Source organism: Chiloscyllium punctatum, chromosome 8 (assembly GCF_047496795.1).
Source record: "Chiloscyllium punctatum isolate Juve2018m chromosome 8, sChiPun1.3, whole genome shotgun sequence".
Taxonomy (NCBI): Eukaryota; Metazoa; Chordata; class Chondrichthyes; order Orectolobiformes; family Hemiscylliidae; genus Chiloscyllium; species Chiloscyllium punctatum.
In genome coordinates, this window is record NC_092746.1 from 47,053,014 (window position 1) to 47,073,257 (window position 20,244).

The following is a 20,244-nucleotide window of genomic DNA, read 5'->3' on the forward strand; positions in this document are numbered from 1 at the left end:
CAAGAAAACCCAAACATATTAATAGAAAGTGGGCTATACCACCAGTGGTTCATCCGGAGACTCACTGAAGATGTTACCTAGTATGGTGCCAAAACATCTGAAAATGAACCTTGCAGCTCAGCGAGCAAACCTACATCCAGAATCTCAACCTGAGCTACAAATCTTCTCAAAACTTGCTATCATTATCTCCTTTTGAGCAGCTTTGTTTGAAGTCAGTGGCTAAATATTATGGTCAGTGAAAAACAAATGTCACCCAGCACCTAGTATCATCCTCATCAATTTATTTCCCATGAGCTTTTCCAAGGAAGCTCCAAATGTTGCAACTTCCTCTGCAGCAAATCTAAGAGCTGTGTGAATGGCACAAACAACACTGCATCTCCTTCACCAGACTGAAGAATCATTAGTGGACAGCACAGAATCTGAATAGGGAGTTCGAAGTTAGACAAGCACATTCAATGTCAAAACAGACAGAAAGTTTCTCCAAAAAGACATTTTGTAAATTAACTACTCAGTTCAAAAGCATAAACAACCTTACTGCTCATATCAAGTTTTTTATCGCAACGAAGTAGATATACCCAGTATTATTCAAATTAATAATACTTCATACTTGTAAAGAAAAAAAACACACATTACTGAATTAGATCAATGACGGAGATTTATTTATTGCTGCCTACACCAGGGAAGAGTAGAATGAGGGATAATGTAAATAAGATTTTATTGTGCATATATTTATCATCTTATGCTTGCATGGCAAAGGTTCCATTCACCACTGCTTTTACAGTATTTGTTCATTAACATATCACAGTTGATCCATTATTTATACAAATTTATTAACACAAATACAATTTGATGTACAATTGATGGCAGTGAGCTACATTACATAAGATCAGAATATGTAATGCCACCCCAAAATCAGACACAAAACCCCATTAGATTAGCCTGCTCCAAGACGCTTGTGTAATAATCTAACTATTAATGGAAAACTTGCCAATTATGGTAAGTAACCAAAAGTACTGTCTACAGATGATTCAAATTTTTTGCTCCCACTGTACTCAAAATTTCTTTTTATCAATTTATTTTTCTTATTATCTTGCCTAGCTGCTAGAATTTAGTTTAATGAAAGATCTTCAAAGAAATGTGGCAACAAAATTTGAGGCATGGAATCCAGAGTTTTACGTCTGAACAATGGGTTTCAAAAAATCTGTCAAGTTTGAAAATCGATTTATGTTATATTAAAGTGTGAGATAAGTATTGTATTTCCTGTTAAAGTTTTTTCCACCACTTTGCCATACTAGTTATCTTTATACTTGTCATGAAAATTGCGCCATTTTCTAGTGTCAAATAGATCCACAATTCCATTGCTGCTCATCTACCTCACATTATATTCATTTCAGAATCATTCTATCGACTTCCCTAAAACTGTCCAATTCGGCAGCAGTGAGTCTCTCCCCAAGGTTTGTAAACAGTAAAGTGAATAGTCATTCTGATGCATTTAAGGTCTCTTGAACTTCTATCACGAGTTTAAATAGAAGGAGACAAAGCGCTGCAAGACTATAACACAACAAAATTCCACATATTTTGTGATAGGTAATATTAGATCATATAGCTTTATGACATATGGGGACAAATAGTCCATTGTCACTTGCAAGCTCTTATTAAAGAAATCCACAACTAATGTCTTCTAGTACTGAATTTTAATTTGCTTCAAATATTTATCTCTGTCTGCCGTATTGTAATAAAGCATTAAGTTTAAGTTACTGCACAATGGCATTTTTCTTCATGACAATTTTAAGTAGATGACATCCAATCAGAAGCAATTTTTTAAAACTACATTGTTTCTAAACATTTCGTAATTTTAAAAAAACAACTATTGTAATTCTTCAGACTGCTCTACTGTAGGGAGATATTTTCCTTTCCTCAGTAATATTTTTCTCAACTTCAGTATCAAATTAGAAAGAAAAATATTGGAAACCGTGTGTGAGTACTTTCAGCTCAAAGTACTTCCACAATCTTTTCAATTCTTTAAATGTGATGTTATTTCAGTTAAATAAAAAATAAAAATGATTGATTTTTGAATTTCCAAAATACTTCTCCATTCTTAAGTGAAAGATTATGCTGACAATTACATTTCTCCAAGACAAAAAAATTATATTACAAAATGGCACTGTGAAACATATAGTACGAAAGCACCACCAGCAATTAATGCAATAGATTACAGTTTTGTTCTTGTCCCTGTTGATGAGTTTGCTATTATATGAATCAGTTTTTTCCAGGAATGGTCCCCATGTACTTGCATATGATGGACAGCATCACTTCATCTGCACCAGCTCCTATTGACATCAACCTCATATCCCTCAAGGATAAAATGAGAAAACAGAATCAATTACTAATTTCACAGAGATATAGAAATGTTTACACTTTAACTCTATTTGGGAAAGAGCACACTGCAATTTCCAGCCAATTGTTGCAAAGTTTCAAGGGTGTGTTACGTGCCCTGTACAGATAGATGCATTTAAAAAAAACTAAATCACTCAAAGACCTACATCTGGACAAGATTTCATATTTTTCAAAACATTTACTGTAAGGATTCTGGGTAATCCAGGATGGAGGTTGGGAAAAATTTCTGGCTGTAACAGCTGCTCCTTTTTTTGAGGTATTTTAGGTGCTGGAGGTGATTTCCTCGAATTCCAGGAGCAGCAATTGCTGTTTCATATGCTGTTGCATTGTTTTGGAACTTTGGAAAAAAAAAAGTCAAAACAACAGCAGTTTTAAAAAGGTGAAGAACAGACAAAGGACCTTATAGAGGTTTACAAAATTATGAGGGGCATAGATAGGGTAAATAGGCAAAGTCTTTTCCCTGGGTTCGGTGAGTCCAGAACTAGAGGTTTAGGGTGAGAGGGGAAAGACATAAAAGAGACCTACGGGGCAACTTTTTCATACAGAGGGTGGTACGTGTATGGAATGAGCTGCCAGAGGATGTGGTGGAGGCTGGTACAATTGCAACATTTAAGAGGCATTTGGATGGATATATGAATAGGAAGGGTTTGGAGGGATATGGGCCGGCTGCTGGAAGGTGGGACTAGATTGGGTTGGGATATCTGGTCAGCATGGACGGGTTGGACCGAAGGGTCTGTTTCCATGCTGTACATCTCTATGACTCTATAACTAACCAACTAAAATCAACAATTTAATCATTAATAAACACGTGTAGGATATTTCAAATAAAAATGGTAAAATTTGTTTTGTCATTACAACAAAGATAGGTCTCATGTTGTCATAAGCACTCACAGCACTTCTCATCTCTCAGACTTTTTATCTCTGCCTTTATATGAAAGCATTTATTACTTTCCATCCATTTGTAAACATCCCTTTAGGCACAGCAACTGTATTCATGCAAAATTCCTGCGGATGGTTATAACCAATAGGGTGTACATCTACCTTTCTCAGTTGGATTAGAACCAGAACTCAAATCAAATCTGTGCTGATAGCATTATTACGAACTACAGAACAAACTCGATCATCCAAATATCAATTATCCGAATTTCGGATTATCCGAACAAGATCTCAAGGTCCCGTAAAAATGTTATCCATTCTCCGAACAAAACACTCCCGGCTCGACTCGTTCGGATAATCGAGGTTGTTCTGTATATTCAAACCTCTTGACCTAGGTGCATCCCTTTTGTTCCTGTACAACCCTGTTACAAATATAGCATATACGTTAACTCAGAAGACACATACCCTGGATATAATTAATTTTAGTAGCTTTTCTACCAGTGCAATATTGTAAGATTACAGTTTTACTATTTGTTAGCATTGTGTAGTTTAAAGCTGTATAAAACAATGCAACATATGAAACAAGGATAGAAAATAATGGAAGCTGGTACAGTTTGTATTACTCTTGCTTCTACATTACAAAATGCTGGGTTCAAATCCCATTCCAGTGCAGAATTAAGACGAACATTTCAGTGCAATACTGAGGATGTGCTGCATTGTCAGAGATGCTGTCTTTGAGGTGAGATGTTAAACTGAAGACCTATCTGCCCCTCAGTGGGGAAACTACAATATTCCCTGACACAGTCCCTGAAACAGCTACTACAATTGACAAATACTTAATTGGCTGCAAGGTGCTTAGAGTGGCCCAGTGGTTTTCAAAAGCACTACATTAAATGTGAAAAAAAGTAAAATAATGAGGATTCTGGAAACTTGAAACAAATCAAGCAAATGCTGAAGAAACTCAAAAGATCTGGCAGCATCTGTGGAGAGAGAGAAAGAGTTAGCATTTCAAGTCCAGTTGATTTTTCTTCAGAATTCATTCTGTTTCTCCTCCAGATGCTACCAGATCTGATTTGCTACAGCATTCTGTGTGTTTGTTTTTGCATGAATGCAAGCTTTTTCTTCAATAATGCTGCAAAATCATCTGGGAATAATATCAGGAAAACTGACTGATATCTGTTGATTTCTAACAAATGCAGATGCAAAAGCAAAGAACTCTCTGGTAACAGAATCAATTTCTTTCAGTCTCACAAAAATAAACAAACAGGTCCTTTACAATACATTTTCATTATTTTAAAATAAATTTTCCTCCCAAGTAAATCCCACTACTAAATGGTGAGAGGCCTATTTGCATGTATTAACATCTCATTAATACCTAATCTCACATCATTTATCAGTCAGTTTGCTGTTTTACTAGGCAGTGAAGTTAAATTAGGTGGAGACCATTGCAGACATGAAAATCTGAGCAAGTATCAGGTAATCCCAGCTCACCGTTTGCACCTCTGGGTCTCCGTTTGGGTGGGCATTCCCAGGCTATGCTCCATGGGCAGTGACCACTTGCATCACTCATCCATTGTGGTGGCATTGGACATAAAACAATCTCATCATATTATTATGGCACGTCCCCAACTCACTTAGAATACGGTTCATTTTCTTATTAAATTTTTAGTTAGTTTTATTGTGAATTGGTACTTTAGAGAACACAAAGACTGCAGCTTAGAACTGGGTGACTTGGCCTTTCCTCCTTTGTCTCCTCCCAGCTCACAGTCTTGCATCTCTTACGTTCTCTTTGATTGACAATTAGGCTCCACATTCCAGTCTCAGCACAATCTTCTTTGTGTTTTTAGCCTTTTTTTCAAAATATAGGCCTTGTCTGTCCACCATAACCAATCTACTTCCCGTCGTCATAGTGCCTCTTAACCTGTGCGAACAAGGAATTCTTTCCTTTCTTGTGCTGGGCAACCTTATGTAGCTGGTGCCTGTGACATTTCTTGCAGTACATCCTCCTGGTCTTTGGTACATTGACTAACTTCTCGGCTTGGCCCCAAACAGAGGCGCGGAGTGGGGGGTAGCGAGGGCACGACTCTCATTCAGAACCTAGAGCTATGCAATACTTATGCGTTACCTTGGCTTTAAACACACATACAGAGCTGAGCAAACTGTTGTGGATGCCAGCATAATCAGTTAAAGGAGAGGACATGGTGCTCTATGGAATCATGTTACATCTCACATCTGCACAACCTTAAGCAATCTTGCACATGCATGTGCATCAACCAAATGGTCATCCAGAACAGTCCTCAATCAAATCAAGAAGGACTGTTGTCTGCCAAGGGGTCCAGTTACTGTCAGTTAAGGACATTGTCTGATATTAGTCCAGTGACTTGGATGCGGTTGGTTAACACAATGAGATATCAGGGTCAGGGTTTCTGTATCATTGCAGTGCGGGAAGTGGGCCACAGTCAATCCTGCAGGTCTCAGGATCATAGAGATGTACAGCACGGAAACAGACCCTGCAGTCCAACTCGTTCATGCTGACCAGATGTTTTAACCTAATCTAGTCCCATTTTCCAGCACTTGGACCCCATAAGACCTTAAGGAACAGAAGCAGAATGAGACCAATTGGCCATCAAGCTTGCTGCATTATTTGCTTTGGCCAATATATGTTTCTAAGTCCCATGCTCCTGCCTTCTCCCTGTAACCTTTGATCCCCTTAATAGAACTTATTGATCTCTATTTAAACTCTATTCAATGACTTGGCCACCATTGCCTTCTGTGATTCCACAGATTCGCCACCTCCAGCAGAAGAAATTCCTCCTCATCTCCTCAGGCCAAGTGCAGTTAGTCCAGGGTTTAATGGGTACATCAGTCATGGAGCTGCACAGAGATCAGTCAGAAGTCTGGTTAATCATTGGTCAGGGATGTTGGTCCATGTTGGTCAGGGTGCAGGGGAGGTGGTGAGGAGCAACGGTCAGTTCGGGAGATTTGTTCACTGAAGGTAGTGTTATGTTATTACACTGCTGTGCTAGTCATTAGGGGAGTAAATGGTAAGGATTGGAGGCAGCATGCTGGAATGCAGAGGAGACAATAATTGTGAAGGGAAGGTACAACTCAACATACATGTGAAGAATACAACAATATTAGAAGATATATGTCATTGTGAAAGACAGTGGATGTTACTAATAGTCTCACCACCCCAGTTTTAATTGGTAGGGTTAGCAAGCAAAGCATCATGATGGTTGGCATGACTAAGCTGTAAGACTAGGACCCAGGGTAATGTTGGGAGATGCAGGTTTAAATAAGAGAGCTGGATGAGAATCTGCAGAAGCTCAGAACTGATGGATTGACAGGGTGCGCAAAAGAAACATGAAGGTATTAGTGGAGGAAGGGAGGGTGACCTAGATTAAAAGACTGAGCCTGTGACTCACTGTGTGAACCTTTCCATCCTCAACTGAATCACAAATCACTACGTAAATTAAAAATGGCTGTCACCACACTTGGAATAGGCAGGCAAGTACTATTTTCATGTCTGAGATGCATGGTTTACTTAAGAAGACCTACAAGAAACAATTCCATTAATCAGCATGACAGTTCAGTTTTAAAACATCTGTCATCATGGAATCCTGAATGCGAAGCACATGCAGCAACCAACTGTGTCCAATCAAAATCCTGGCCACAGCAATCTTGAATATATTATTCATCATTACAAATAGGTCATAGTCACCTCTGTGAACGAGAAGTAATCACAGGTGACCTTAAAAATATTGTAAGAACAGCAAGTGCTGGAAAAATGGTCTCTTTGGGCCATCTGAGATTTGCTGCATTCACACTGAATATTGAACAATTCAATTAATGTAATTTAGAATACTTTTCACAAGTGAACCTGCTAACTTTGTGTGATTGAGTCAATAAGACACCAATATTATTAGATCCACTATTCACTCAGTATATACACAAATGTGAGAAGCCATGAGGAAAGATTTTTGTGGATCACTGCACTGGATTGTGTGCAGTGAATACTGGAGCATCTGATTGGTCAGAGCACACCTGCAAAGGAACCCATTAAATATTCTTTCCACAATGGAAGGAAAAACAAGTGGGTTTCTTGAGAAACGTGTACAATGTTTTGATTATTCGTCACACTAACATAAAATCAGAAAAATCCTCCCTATAAACTATTCTTTGTCATATCATATAATTCATATAATTTAAAACCTAATTTAACCTGAATTTCACAACCTATCAACTACTGTTAGAATTTCTTAAATTTCTTTGATTAAATTTTTAAAAAACTTTATTGAAGTTTATTAATGTGTTGCATTTAAAACATATAGAAAATGCTTGCAAATAAATGCAGTTTGATTTCTGCAACTTTAATTTTACTCACCTGTACAGTCTACTGACCAGCACTTCATTAGTAAAACCCATTCCTCCCCAGAACTGAAGACAGCTATCAGTTACCTCACGAACTAGGCGGGCTGCCTTCAATTTTGCCATCGAGGCCAATTTTGTTGTATCATTTCCTTGAATATACTGAGCTGCACGTAAAACAAGATAAACTTAATTGTAACTTAATTTTCAAGTAAATCTTTGTTAAACAGGGTATTGGTAAGGCTGCACCCAGAATACCACGTAAAGTTTTGACCTCTGTATTAAAAACAGCATAAAGTGGCAGTGGAGATTCAAGGCGATTCATTAGACTGATGCCAAGGATGAAGGAGTTGATTTATCAAGACCAGTCAAACAGGTAAGGCCTTTAATCATTACAGTTTAGAAGAATGAGGAATGATCTTTTTGAAATATACGAGATTCAAAGGGAGCTTGACAGAGGGAATCTCAAACCTGGAGACAAAGTTGCAGAATTAGGGAACACATCTTTAAGACAAACAGAGTTGTGGAGAAACTCAGCAGGTCTGGGAGTATCTGTGGAGAGAGAAATGGACTTAATGCTTCGAGTCTAATATAACTCTTCTTCAGAACATTTATTTAAAACTGAAATGTGAAGGAATTTCTTCTCTCAGAGGGTAGTGAATTTTTGGAATTTTCTGGCTAGATTATTTGAAGTATATAAAGAGGAGGCTGATACACTTTTGAAGGATCAGGGAGTTGAAAGCTATGGTGAGTTGGTACATCAGGAGATCAAGTCTGGGGCAGATCAGTCATGATCTTGCTGAATGACCTACTTCTGCTCCTTTATTTTATGTTGTGTTCATATCTTTTAAAATCATGCAGGGTAGGTTACCACTTCGAGCGTTTCTAGGTGTTTAGTTTCATTAATTTTATTTTTTATTATTCATGGAATGAGTGTTGGCTAGCATTGATTGCTCATGCCTAGTTAAGAGTCAAACACATTGCTGTGAATCTAGAATCACATGTAGGCCAGACCAGGTAAGGATCTTCTCTAAAACGACAGTAGTGAACCAGATGGTTTTCCAACAATCAACAGTGATTGTATGATCATCATTATACTCTTTATTCTAGATTTTTAGTGAATTCAAATTCCACTATCTGCTGTGGTGAGATTTGAACCAGGTCCCCAGAACATTACCTGGGTGTCCAGATTAACAATCCAGCAATAATACCACTATGCCATCATCTCCCCTATTGTCAGTACTATTTCTTTACTAATAAGAAGAAAGCACATGGTGTTCTGGCTTTCATTAACAGGGGATCGACTTTAAGAGCCGCGAGGTTTTGCTGAAGTTCTACAAGTCCCCGGTGAGACCACACTTGGAATATTGTGTTCAGTTCTGGTCGCCCTACTATAGGAAAGATATGGAGGCTTTGGAGATGGTGCAAAGAAGGTTTACCAGGATGCTGCCTGGACTAAAGGGCTTGTCTTACAAAGGGAGGTTGACTAAGCTTGGACTTTTCTCTCTGGAGAGGAGGAGGAAGAGTGGTGACCTGATCGAGGTATACAAGGTAATGAGAGGCATGGATAGAATCAATAGCCAGAGACTTTTTCCAAGGGTAGGATTGACTGGCACAGGGGATCATAGTTTTGAGATATTAGGAGGAAGGTATAGAGGAGACATCAGAAGTAAGTTCTTTATGCAGAGAGTTGTGAATGCATGGAATGTGTTGCCAGTAGGGGTGGTGGAAGCAGAGTCATTGGGGACATTTAAGCGACTGCTGGACATGCACATGGATAGCAGTGAGTTGAGGGGTGTGTAGGTTAGACTATTTTATATTAGGAATAATCCTCAGCACAACATCTTGGGCCGAAGGGCCTGTTCTGTGCTATACTTTTCTTTATGTTTCCCAATAAACATTTAAAAAGTTCCACTGCTCTCTTTAAGTTGCAATCTTCTACACACATTATGGCAAAATATCAACATTGACTGACAAAAAAAAACAATTGGCCCTGATTTTAATCCTCCCCACTGCACAACAGAATCAGACTGGCAGCACAGGTTAAATTAAGGGAACAACTTCAATAACTGCATCCACCATTCTGTTACCTTCATTTAGGTTGTGATTTTAATTTGTTCATTTGGTCAGTTTAACAAATCTGGGTCTTCTCAGTGCCAACAATGATTCTGAACCTCTCCGCCTCACAGTCAGCATATCAGGTTGGATTCCAGCAGATTGCAATGAAAAGATATGTCTCACTTATCTTTATAATAAAAGTGCTTGTTTTTGAAGATGATTTAAGTTATTAAAGTTCCATACCAACACAACGATAAAGGAGCGAACGAACAAGTTCAACCTCAGTTTCAAGTTCAGCAAGGCGGAAGTGTACTGTCTGGTTGTGCAAGACTGGTTGACCAAAGACCTTACGTTGGCGTGTATATTCGATAGTTTCCTGTATGATGTTTTGCAGTGGAGCCAGCACTACAGAGACAGAAATAACATCCTTACAAAACTGTTAGCATTGTGCACAGTGATCATATACGTTGGCACACACAGTGGACTCATTGCAGAACTGGATTGATGTCTCAGCAAATAGAGATAGACTTTTTAAGCTGGCCACCTCAGCATTACTCCTCCTTGGAACCTCAAATGACTGAAAACAGCATATGTGGGCACTGCTAGGTAACAGACAAGAACACGACACTGGAAAATCAAAGATGTGAATCTAGTTCGTGCTGTAAAGGTTCTGCAGAGTCTGCTGTGACTCTGAGGTCGAGGCCCAACTTGGCATTATTTAAACCAATTAGCTTAATATTATGTTCCAGATCCTTTATTTACTTTCAGTTGCTTTTAATGATCTATTTGTTAGATTCACATTGAATGATTATTCTGACATTTCAATGTATTCAATAATTAAAATATCATAACCCTCTCCCTTTATTCTTATGCCCTTGCAGACTACTGACCATCCTCAACCTCACTTTCCTCTAAAGTCTTTGAACATGCTGTCACCCACCAAATGTGTATAGTACTCATCTCTTCTGTAACTTTCCAATCAGAATTCAATTCCTACATCATCACAAAGGACCTAACCAAGGTTACGAATGGTATTTCTGTTACTGTGATAGATCATTTGCTGACCACTTTGTGTTTAGTCTTCAGTCCACCATTTCATTATGCCGATATGTCACGCCTCTCTTGTTAGTTTGGTAGGACTACATTTATTTAATTCCATATTTAACTATCCAATCAAAGTTGCTGCATCCCCCACAATAGTTTCTGTACAAGTCTTACACTATTACCTCTGGAGTTCCCCAATAACCTATCCTTGGTTCCCTCTTCTCCATCTCTGTGCACTTCCTTGGAATAGCACCTTCGGTTTATATGTTGACAACAGCCAATTACCTCATTCTGCTGCTCTATGGCCTCGATATCAAGCTGCTTGATCAAAATTCAGAGTCTTGGATGATTATTTTCCAGATAAACAATGGGAAGAATGAAGCCAATGCTTCTACCAGAAATTCCGTGCCTTGCTACCAATTTTAATCCCTTTCTGCTTAATATCAAAGATTGAATCAGATTGTTTGCAACCTTTTGTGTTCTATTCAACATTCACTCTTTCTCTGCTTTAGGGGGACCATAATGCTGAACTTTAAACTTGATTTGTTGATTTTTCTAATTCATACTTAAGATTTTGTATCTTTGTACCTAAGATGGCACCAGAACTGACCACCTTGTACATTTTTCACTGTACTCGTGTATCCCTTGAGTTCTTGTGGCAATAAGCCTCACTGTAGCAGCTGAAGTAGTGTTTAAATTTTTGCTCAACTTATGCTCATGCTCAATAGACAGAACATACTTGCTGCAACTGCCCACATGCGCTCTTCCTGGAATTGCAACATCTGGTAGGTGAAACCCATTCCTTCTTCGCCGATGAGGTATTTTCTTGGAACCCTAACATCTTCAAAAAAGATCTGTGCTGTATCTGAGGACCACATGCCCAATTTATCAATCTTTTTAGCCACCTGGACTCCTGAAAATGTAATTCATATGGTTAGTTAATTTAACAACATTTTAAATGAAATTTCCTATTCTACTTAGAAATATTTCCATCATAATTAACACACTGGAGGTTAGTTTATCATCAGGCAAGAACAAAAAGGCTATGGTTTTGGGGTCCTACTTTAAGTTTTAAGACAGAACATAAGCTAACATTTCAGCATTTCAGCGCAATGCAGGAGAGTGCTACATTATTAGTGTTGTTAACTTTTGAATCATGAGGCCTCAAACTCCTCCTCAGGAGGATGTAAAAGATTCCATAGACTGCCCCAAACAGCAAGGGATTCACTCAATTCTGTGGCTATTCACAAGTAATGAGTAGTATGACACACTGTGACAGAAAAAGGGAGTTGAAGGCTGCATGTGGAATCAAGTTCAATGGTACATGTTTAAATGGCAAAAAAGCAAATACAGATCACAGGGTTAGAAACTGCTACAAATATATCAAGCACTTTTGCAGATTTTGGGAGATGGTGACTCTGGGAGTCTTCAAGTAAAAATCAAGTAAGATGTAAATCTGTCATGATGTGGAAAAGTAACTCAGTGGGTACATTCAATATCAGGAAACATGCAATTTTTGTAATCATTTATTTTAAACATTAGAGTTTTCAGTTGGCGAGGAAAAAAACTCAGATGAAAATTATTCTCCAAAAGCATTTTGAATGATTTCCAGCTCCACTGTGCACAATCTAAGGATAATTTATTTTCTACAAAATAGCAACTGTGGGATATTACATCATTGGCATGATTTATTACATTGAAATTCCCAACAGAATGCTACAAACAAGAAGGACAGGCAAGTATCTATGATAGGAATTCAAGTAAACTCACCTCAAATGTTCCATTTAATTTAAAGCAGGGAGTTGAAATCTAACAATATTCTGCAAATAAGGAGAACTTAGAGGCTGAATTCATATTGAATGTACAGGAGTCTAATGCTTCACAGAATTCCTCTGATGTCTACTTATTAGTTAGCAGACAGGAAAGTAGACATCCACCTCCCAGGTCAGCTTATTTTATGTTCACTCTAATTCTTACCTGGTAATTTCATCGGCAGACATATGAGAGACTTGCTTTTGTGAAGAGGCCCATCACTAGTGTTTGCTAAAAGACACATCCAGTCAGCTTGACAACCATTAGTTATCCACATCTTCCCTCCATTTATTATGTAGTCATCTCCATGCTTCACAGCTTTGGTCTTGATATCTGCAAAGATAGGTCATTTTTTCAAGATATAAAGCGTAATGTCAGACCCACGCAGCATATTGATCCAAAACCTTTCCGAATTCAAAATGTTCTTTGACATTTTAACTTTTTCTTCCTAACTGAAAGAAACGAAAATCCAAGTCAAATCTTAGCAGATGATTCTCTGAAAAGTTTGGATTTGGCAGCAAAGCTGTTAATCACTTATCCAACTTTGTTTGAAGCTAACAGTTCCAATGAACTAAAATAAAACTTATTTTAAATTTTATAAGAGAATCAGCAGAAATATCTACCTAATGCAGTGACTCCTACCAGTTATAATTAGATGATGTCACTGCGCTTAGATGGTGGGCTCTTCCAGTACTCTATACCTTTTCATATGTATAGATTTTGGTTACTACGAAATTCCTGTCTCACTGCTCCAACAGGAAATTTTTATTTTCACATGATGTGCAGTAAACTTAAATTAGCACTAATATTACAGGAGTAAGTCTATTGTGATATCAAGAGTAGCTTTACTAGTATTATGTTAAACTTAAGAAATAAACCAAAATGTCTCAAACATGTAGAACAAAAGTCATACGTCAATTTGCCCTACTAAAAACCTAATTTTAATTCATTGCTATTCTCTATCTAACTAAGTTTTACTTTGTTTCCACTTACTGATCTTTCTTAACTTCTTGTCTCAAAAACCCTGAAGGACCGATTTTAACTTATCCTGTCCAGGAAAACTACATTGAGTTAGGCCTGAGGAATCAAGACAACCTTAAACAACCTTGGCAACCTTAAGCATTATTTACATGTAAATATAGAGGTCTCTTGACGCAATTATGATTCTGACATGATTTTTAACTCCAGATCTTGCAAGACACAATGCTGGTCTTGACAATGGTGTTAGTGTAAGCTGCAGCATAATCTGAAGAGGCCTGGAGAAGTGTGAATTTTTAAATCTTTTAATATTTCCACTAGAGGCCCCAAAAAAAACAGTATTATTCAGGACAAACACCAAAACCTTGAGTCTCAGAGCCCTGTCCTACCTTACCCCACCAACCAAATTGTGATCAAATCTAGACCCCGACTGGGGAATAGTTGGTGCCATGCAGTTTCCCAACTATTGGCGCCCCAAAATAATAATGGAGTTTGAATTTCAAATTTCACCTTCCCGAGATAAAAACATTCATTCTGGTGATGATGAAATGTTCTTAATCAGCATTTTCAAGGAGTTGAAAAATTGCTTTTGAATCTTGTTCCACAATGATTTGAATTCTTTCTATACTATCAAATTATAAAAATAACTGAAGAATAAAATATAGTTCAAAACTCTCCAGTTCGAACTGTTCAGATATCTAGCACTCAGTATTGGCTACATTTTGTAAGGGGGATACATTTATGCTCATGGTGAAATGAGCTACAATCTACAGTTCCTAGTAACTAAAGTATAAAACATTAATAGACCCTTCTCTTCTCTTTCAAATTTGTTTTGTAATTCAGTTCAACTTTTCTGATCTACCTTGTCCTCTACTCTAGCCTTTTTTTAAAAAAAGTAAATTTTTCCACTCTTCAAATTTTTTATTCCACAATCCCATCTTTTTTTCAGTGGTAAACATTTACCTGAAACCTTCTTGAAGCCCCTTTTCTCAGCCAATTGTACCTTGTGTGGCAGTGGTAGTGCACCTACCCCTGGATCGGGAGGCCCCTGGTTAAAATCCCATTTGCTCCAGAGGTGTGTAATAACATCTCTGCACAGTTTGATTAGAAAGATGGTTTAAATAAATTTAAAAAAATTGGCCACCCAGATTTTCAAAGCCAACATTGAGAATAAATAGTCACAATCAGTATATCATTATTGGGAAAAAGAAAGTATCAAAATTAGCAGCTTTCTACCATTGTCAAATTTAAAATAAAGTTAGAACTTAGAAGTATCCTGACATATAAACAGTGAGAGACTTGATTTTCAATGTGCTATTCAGCCTAATAGGGAAATGGATATATTTGGTAGAATTTCAAATACTATTCATTGATATTATTAATTTGCAAAATAATAAACTTAGCCCATATTCTACAAAGCCTCAAAATGATTATCAAATTGTCTGCACAGACTTATATTTAGTATTTAGTTGATTAAAATATATTACATACTTGCAACATCCGATCCAGCTTCAACTTCACTGACTCCTAAACAGGCTACCATGTCCCCAGCAATGGTAGGTGTGAGGAACTGACGTTTCAGTTCATCGGAACCAAATCTGAGAAATAAACAACACTAAATTTGAATGATTGTTACTCCTTCCTTACATTTGACCAACATTTTACGATACATATATAAAGTGTCATTTGGTAGTATAGAACTTGAGTACTGCTGAACAAACAATTTTGTTGACGCTTTTCATTGTGCATTCAACAACATAATTTGAATGAATAGCAAATAAAAATAAAAAGAAACAACATTTATACTGTATGAGAAGAGAGTGCTGATTGGATGGCAAGTTGTCTCTGACTGGTAGTGGTGTAGCCATGAACAATGCAGCTGTTAATAATGATTGACTAAATAATCAAACCAGGTAGGTTGACTCTGGTTCATCAGGGCACAGTCCTGTGAAATAAACCAATGAAAGACATGTATTTTGTGGAGTGGGGAATAAGCACAGAGTGGAGTCAAGAGTGCATTGCTGGGAAAGCATAGCAGGTCAGCAGCATCAGAGGAGCAGGAGAATCGACGTTTCAGGCATAAGCCCTTCATCAGGAATGAGGCTTGTGGGCTGGCGCAGAGAGATAAATGGAAGGGGGGTAGTTGAGAAAGCGATAGGTGGAATAAGGGGAGGGAGAAGGTGATAGGTCAGAGGGGGGAGTAATGGACAGGTCCGGAGGGCGGTGCTGAGTTTCTTCAGTATACAAACAATATAGCCCTGTGTAGTACATACAAATGCGCCACACTTATAATTCTAAACTGGTTATCAGTGTAATTATTTGCACACTTGGAATTATCCGATAAATGGTGTCCAATGGCAGAATCACATCCAGTATTGGATAGCATGTTTAGTGTTTTGTATATGTGACTGCTTAGGAGCAGTCAGTTGTGTTGCATGTTGTGAACAACCAAAGGGACATCTGTTTGATAGGATCTGGCAATCTCTGAGCATACCTTGCATCACACCCACTGGAATTCATATACCACATTACACGTTTATGCACTAGGCAGAACACTTTTTGGCTTGACAGCTGCATTCTATTTTTGGTAAATATCATGTTACAATTACTGTACATACTTCGAAGCGCTCCAAAAGCTAGTGCTTTCAAATTAACCTGTTGGACTATAACCTGGTGCTGTGTGATTTTTAACTTTGTACATCCCAGTCCAACTCCAGCACCTCCAAATCATGACAGAACATACTAACACTGTGAAACACATAGCTTAACGTGTTGCTCAAATCTTTGTAATACCTTATCTTTCAGGGTGACTAAAGGTAGATTTTCCAGGATCAAATGATCACCTTAGGATCTTGTCTGTGTTTGACAGACTTTTGGCAAGAAATCATCTGATTAGCATAGTCTATTCTGCAGGTTGGCTTTGACAAATCTCAGTTCAGCATTGAGCTTGCCTTGTGAACAAATGATTGAAAAACATGGCATTGGAAAAGCACAGCAGGTCAGGCAGCATCCAAGGAGCAGGAAAATCAATGCTCCACACATAAGCCCTTCATCAGGAAAGTTTGGGGGGGGGGTAAAGGGGGCTGCGAGATAAATAGGAGAGTAGGGTTGGGGGGAACGTAGCTGGGAAGGTGATAGGTACTCACAGATGGGGGGTGATAATGATAGGTCAGAAGGGAGGGTGGAGTGAATACACAGGAAGGAAGATGGACAGGTAGGACAGATCAAGAGGGTGGTGCTGACTTGGAGAGTTGGATCTGGAATGAGGTGGGGGGAGGGGAGATAAGGAAACTGGTAAAATCTACGTTGATGCTGGGTGGTTGAAGGGCCCAGAGGCAGAAGATGAGGCGTTCTTTCTCCAGGTGTCGGGTGGCTTAGTGGAGGGGTGACCCACGACTTGCATGTACTTGGCGGAGTGGGAGTTGAAGTGTTGGCCACAGGGTGGTGGGATTGTTTGGCGCCCCAGAGATGTTCCCTGAAATGTTCTGTGCGTTGGCACCCTATCTCCCCACTGTAGAGGTACTCACATAGAGAGGAACAGACACAGTAGCTTAAGTGTTTGGACATGCAGGAAAATCTCTGCAGGATATGAAAAGATCCTCTGGGGCCTTGGATGGAGATGAAGGGGAAGGTGTGGGTGCAGGTTTTACACCTCTTATGGCGGCAAGGGAAGGTGCCAGGAATGGAGGGTGAGTAGTTGTCAGGTGTGGACTTAACTAGATAGTCACGGAGGGAATGGTCTCTGTGGAATGCAGATAGGGGTAGAAAGGGAAATACCTCTCTGGTGGTGTGGTCTGATTGTAGGTGGTGGAAATGGCAGAGGATAAAACACTGTATCCAGAGATTGGGGGGGTAAAAGGTGAAAACTGTGGGGTTCTATTCTTGTGATTGGAGGGGTGGGGTTAAAGGGTGGAGGTGTGGGAAGTGGAAGAGATTGCTGGAGGCCATTGTTGATCACGTGGGAGAGGAAATTGCTTTAAATTCCTTTAAATACGAGGACATCTGGGATGTCCTAGAGTGGAATTGCTCCTCCTGGGAGCAGACAGCTGATGCGGAGGAATTGGGAGTGAGGGATAGCGTTTCTTTTGGGGGGGGGGGGGGGGCGGTAGTCTAGGCAGCTGTGGGAGTTGATGGGTTTGAAATAGATTTTAGTCTTGAGTCGGTCGCCAGGAATGAAGACGGAGTGGTCCAGGAAAGGGAGGGAGGTGTCCAAGATGGTCCATGTGAACTTAAAGTCAGAGTAGAATGTAGTAGTGAAGTTGATGAACTGTTCAATCTCTTTGAGGTTGCACCGATACAGTCATCAATGTAGTGGAGGAAAAGGTGGAAGATGGTGCCAGTGTAACTGCAGAAGATGGACTGTTCCATACATCCTATGATGAGGCAGGCAAAGTTAGGGCCTATGCGGGTGCCCATGGCTACTGCTTTGGTCTGAAGGGCCCCAAAGGATCTTTTCCAATCTGGCAGAGATTTTCCTGCACATTCAAACACCTCATCTACTATGTCTGTTGTTCTCATTGCGGTCTCCTCTACACTGGGAGACAGGACGCCAACTCGTGGAACATCATTGGGACACAGGCACCAAAGAGCCCCACCGCCCTGTGGCTGACTTTTCAACTCCCCCTCTCCTCTGCCAAGAACATGCAAGTCCTGGGCCTGCTTTACAGCCAAATCCAAGCCATCCATTGCCTAGAGGAAGAACGCCTCATTTTGGGAGCCTTCAACCATATGGCATCAACATCGGCTTTACCAGTTTCCTTATCCCCCCTCCCCCCACCTCATCCCAGACCAACCCTCCCATCTTGGCACCACCCTCTTGACCTGCCCATCTTCCTTCCCACCTATCCACTCTACCCTCCCCTCCGACCTATCACTATTACCCCCCACTTGCAAGTATCGCCTTCCCAGCTACGTTCCATCCACTTCCATCCTATTTATCTCTCAGCCCCCTTTTCCCCCACCCACATTCCTGATGAAGAGCTTATGCCCAAAACATCGACTCTCCCGCTCCTTGGATGCTGTCTGACCTGCTATGCTTTTCCAGCACCACACTTTTTGACTCTGATCTCCAGCGTCTGCAGTTCTCACTTTCTCCTGTGAACAAATGGCTTGAACCGATTTATGAAGTTGCTGATAAGGCCAATCATATTATCTATTTTTTTCTTTAATAACGATATACAATTGAGAAGCTTGATCAAAGTTAAATAAATATGAATGAGCATGTTAATTGGCGAGTAATGTGCATTAGACTAGTTTTTACATGTTGACTAAGACGATTACACATTTTCCACATGCGATTTAGCAAGAATATATTCTGAAATGAGGAGACCAGATTGTTTATTTTTATCTTTCATAAACACATCTGTTGATAGGATGAATCATCCAGAATAATTTCACCTGTGACATTTTCTGGTTTCCTGCTTTTCTGGTGGAAACGGAGCAGGATATCACCTCCAGCTGTCACCACAGATACAGATAATGACTGTGCCTGAAATCTTGGACTTGGCTCATTTGAATATTAACAGGGCATAGACATAAATTGCTCCATTAATAAAACATTTACGCAAAAGCAGTTCCAGAAAATTCACAAGGCCCCAAAACAGAGCAAAGTTCAAAGTATAAAGTGACATTTAAAACATTGCAGCAAAGTAAACACTTCGAGAAGGCACAGGGATGATATCTGCCGGGCCAAAAAAAACCAAACAAAAGCTGGATTTAAGGTGTCTTGAGAAAACAGTTAAAAAATGAAAATTGCAGTCGTAAAATGAGAAAGTGTTGGAGAACCTCAGCAGGTCTGCCTGAATTTGGAGAGAAAGAGAAACACAATGGTTTGAGTCCAATGACTCTCTTCTGGAACTCAGGAACAGCAAATTCACTTTAAAATGCAACAGTTAATTCAATCTATAATATTCTATTTACTTCTTTGTATATCATTATTAATTCCACAAATTAATAAACTGGTTTACAATATTGAACCCTAGTAGATCACAAATAATCACAACTTTGACGGGTCACAGTTACATTCATTCACCAAATAAATTATATTTTTGCTAATGTTTAGAGATGAATTGTAGTTACAAAGGCCTGTCATTTAAATGTTCCAAAATTAACAGAGAAATAACAGAAGATTGTGATGAGACTGAGGACAGAGGAAGGAGGGGCTAACCCAGAAGAAAAAATGACCAAATGGAGAACACAGGTTCAACTCATTTCGTATACCACAAAATGGATCTCCAGTATGACCAGTATGTCCATTTTCAAGCATCATGGCTTTTTCAAACCTCTGGATGAGAACTATGCATCTGGATAGGTACATTTCATTTCCCCACATACATTCAAGACACCACCCACGCCCTCCACCTCCTCCAAGACTTCTGTTTCCCCTGCCCCCAACACCTCATTTTCACCATGGATATCCAATCCCTCTACACCTCCATCCGCCATGTCCAAGCCCTCTGTTTCTTCTTCTCCCGACGTCCCCAACAGTACCCTTCCACTGACACTCTCATTAGTTTGGCTGAACTGGTCCTCACCCTTAATAATTTCTCCTTTGAATCCTCCCACTTCCTCCAGACCAAAGGGGTAGCCATGGGAACCTGTATGGGCCCCAGCTATGCCTGTCTCTTTGTTGGCTACGTAGAACAGTCCATCTTCCGTAGTTACTCCAGCACCATTCCCCACCTCTTCTCCCGCTACATTGATGACTGCATT

The 20,244-nt window shown here is 39.4% G+C and overlaps 1 protein-coding gene and 1 pseudogene across 1 annotated transcript in view; both read right to left on the reverse strand.

Annotated features, from left to right (window-relative positions):
* Positions 1 to 637: 637 nt before the first annotated feature.
* LOC140480523 (probable acyl-CoA dehydrogenase 6) overlaps positions 638 to 20,244 on the reverse strand; it is a 74,994-nt gene continuing 55,387 nt past the window's right edge. The window contains exons 4-9 of the mRNA XM_072575483.1: positions 15,025 to 15,131; positions 12,721 to 12,888; positions 11,483 to 11,656; positions 9,943 to 10,104; positions 7,658 to 7,808; positions 638 to 2,353 (exon numbers count right to left, since the gene is read on the reverse strand). Coding sequence (XP_072431584.1) covers positions 2,260 to 2,353; positions 7,658 to 7,808; positions 9,943 to 10,104; positions 11,483 to 11,656; positions 12,721 to 12,888; positions 15,025 to 15,131 — 856 coding nt within the window. The 3' untranslated portion in view covers positions 638 to 2,259. The remainder of the gene's footprint in view (positions 2,354 to 7,657; positions 7,809 to 9,942; positions 10,105 to 11,482; positions 11,657 to 12,720; positions 12,889 to 15,024; positions 15,132 to 20,244) is intronic.
* LOC140480524 (large ribosomal subunit protein eL42-like) lies at positions 2,363 to 5,359 on the reverse strand (annotated as a pseudogene).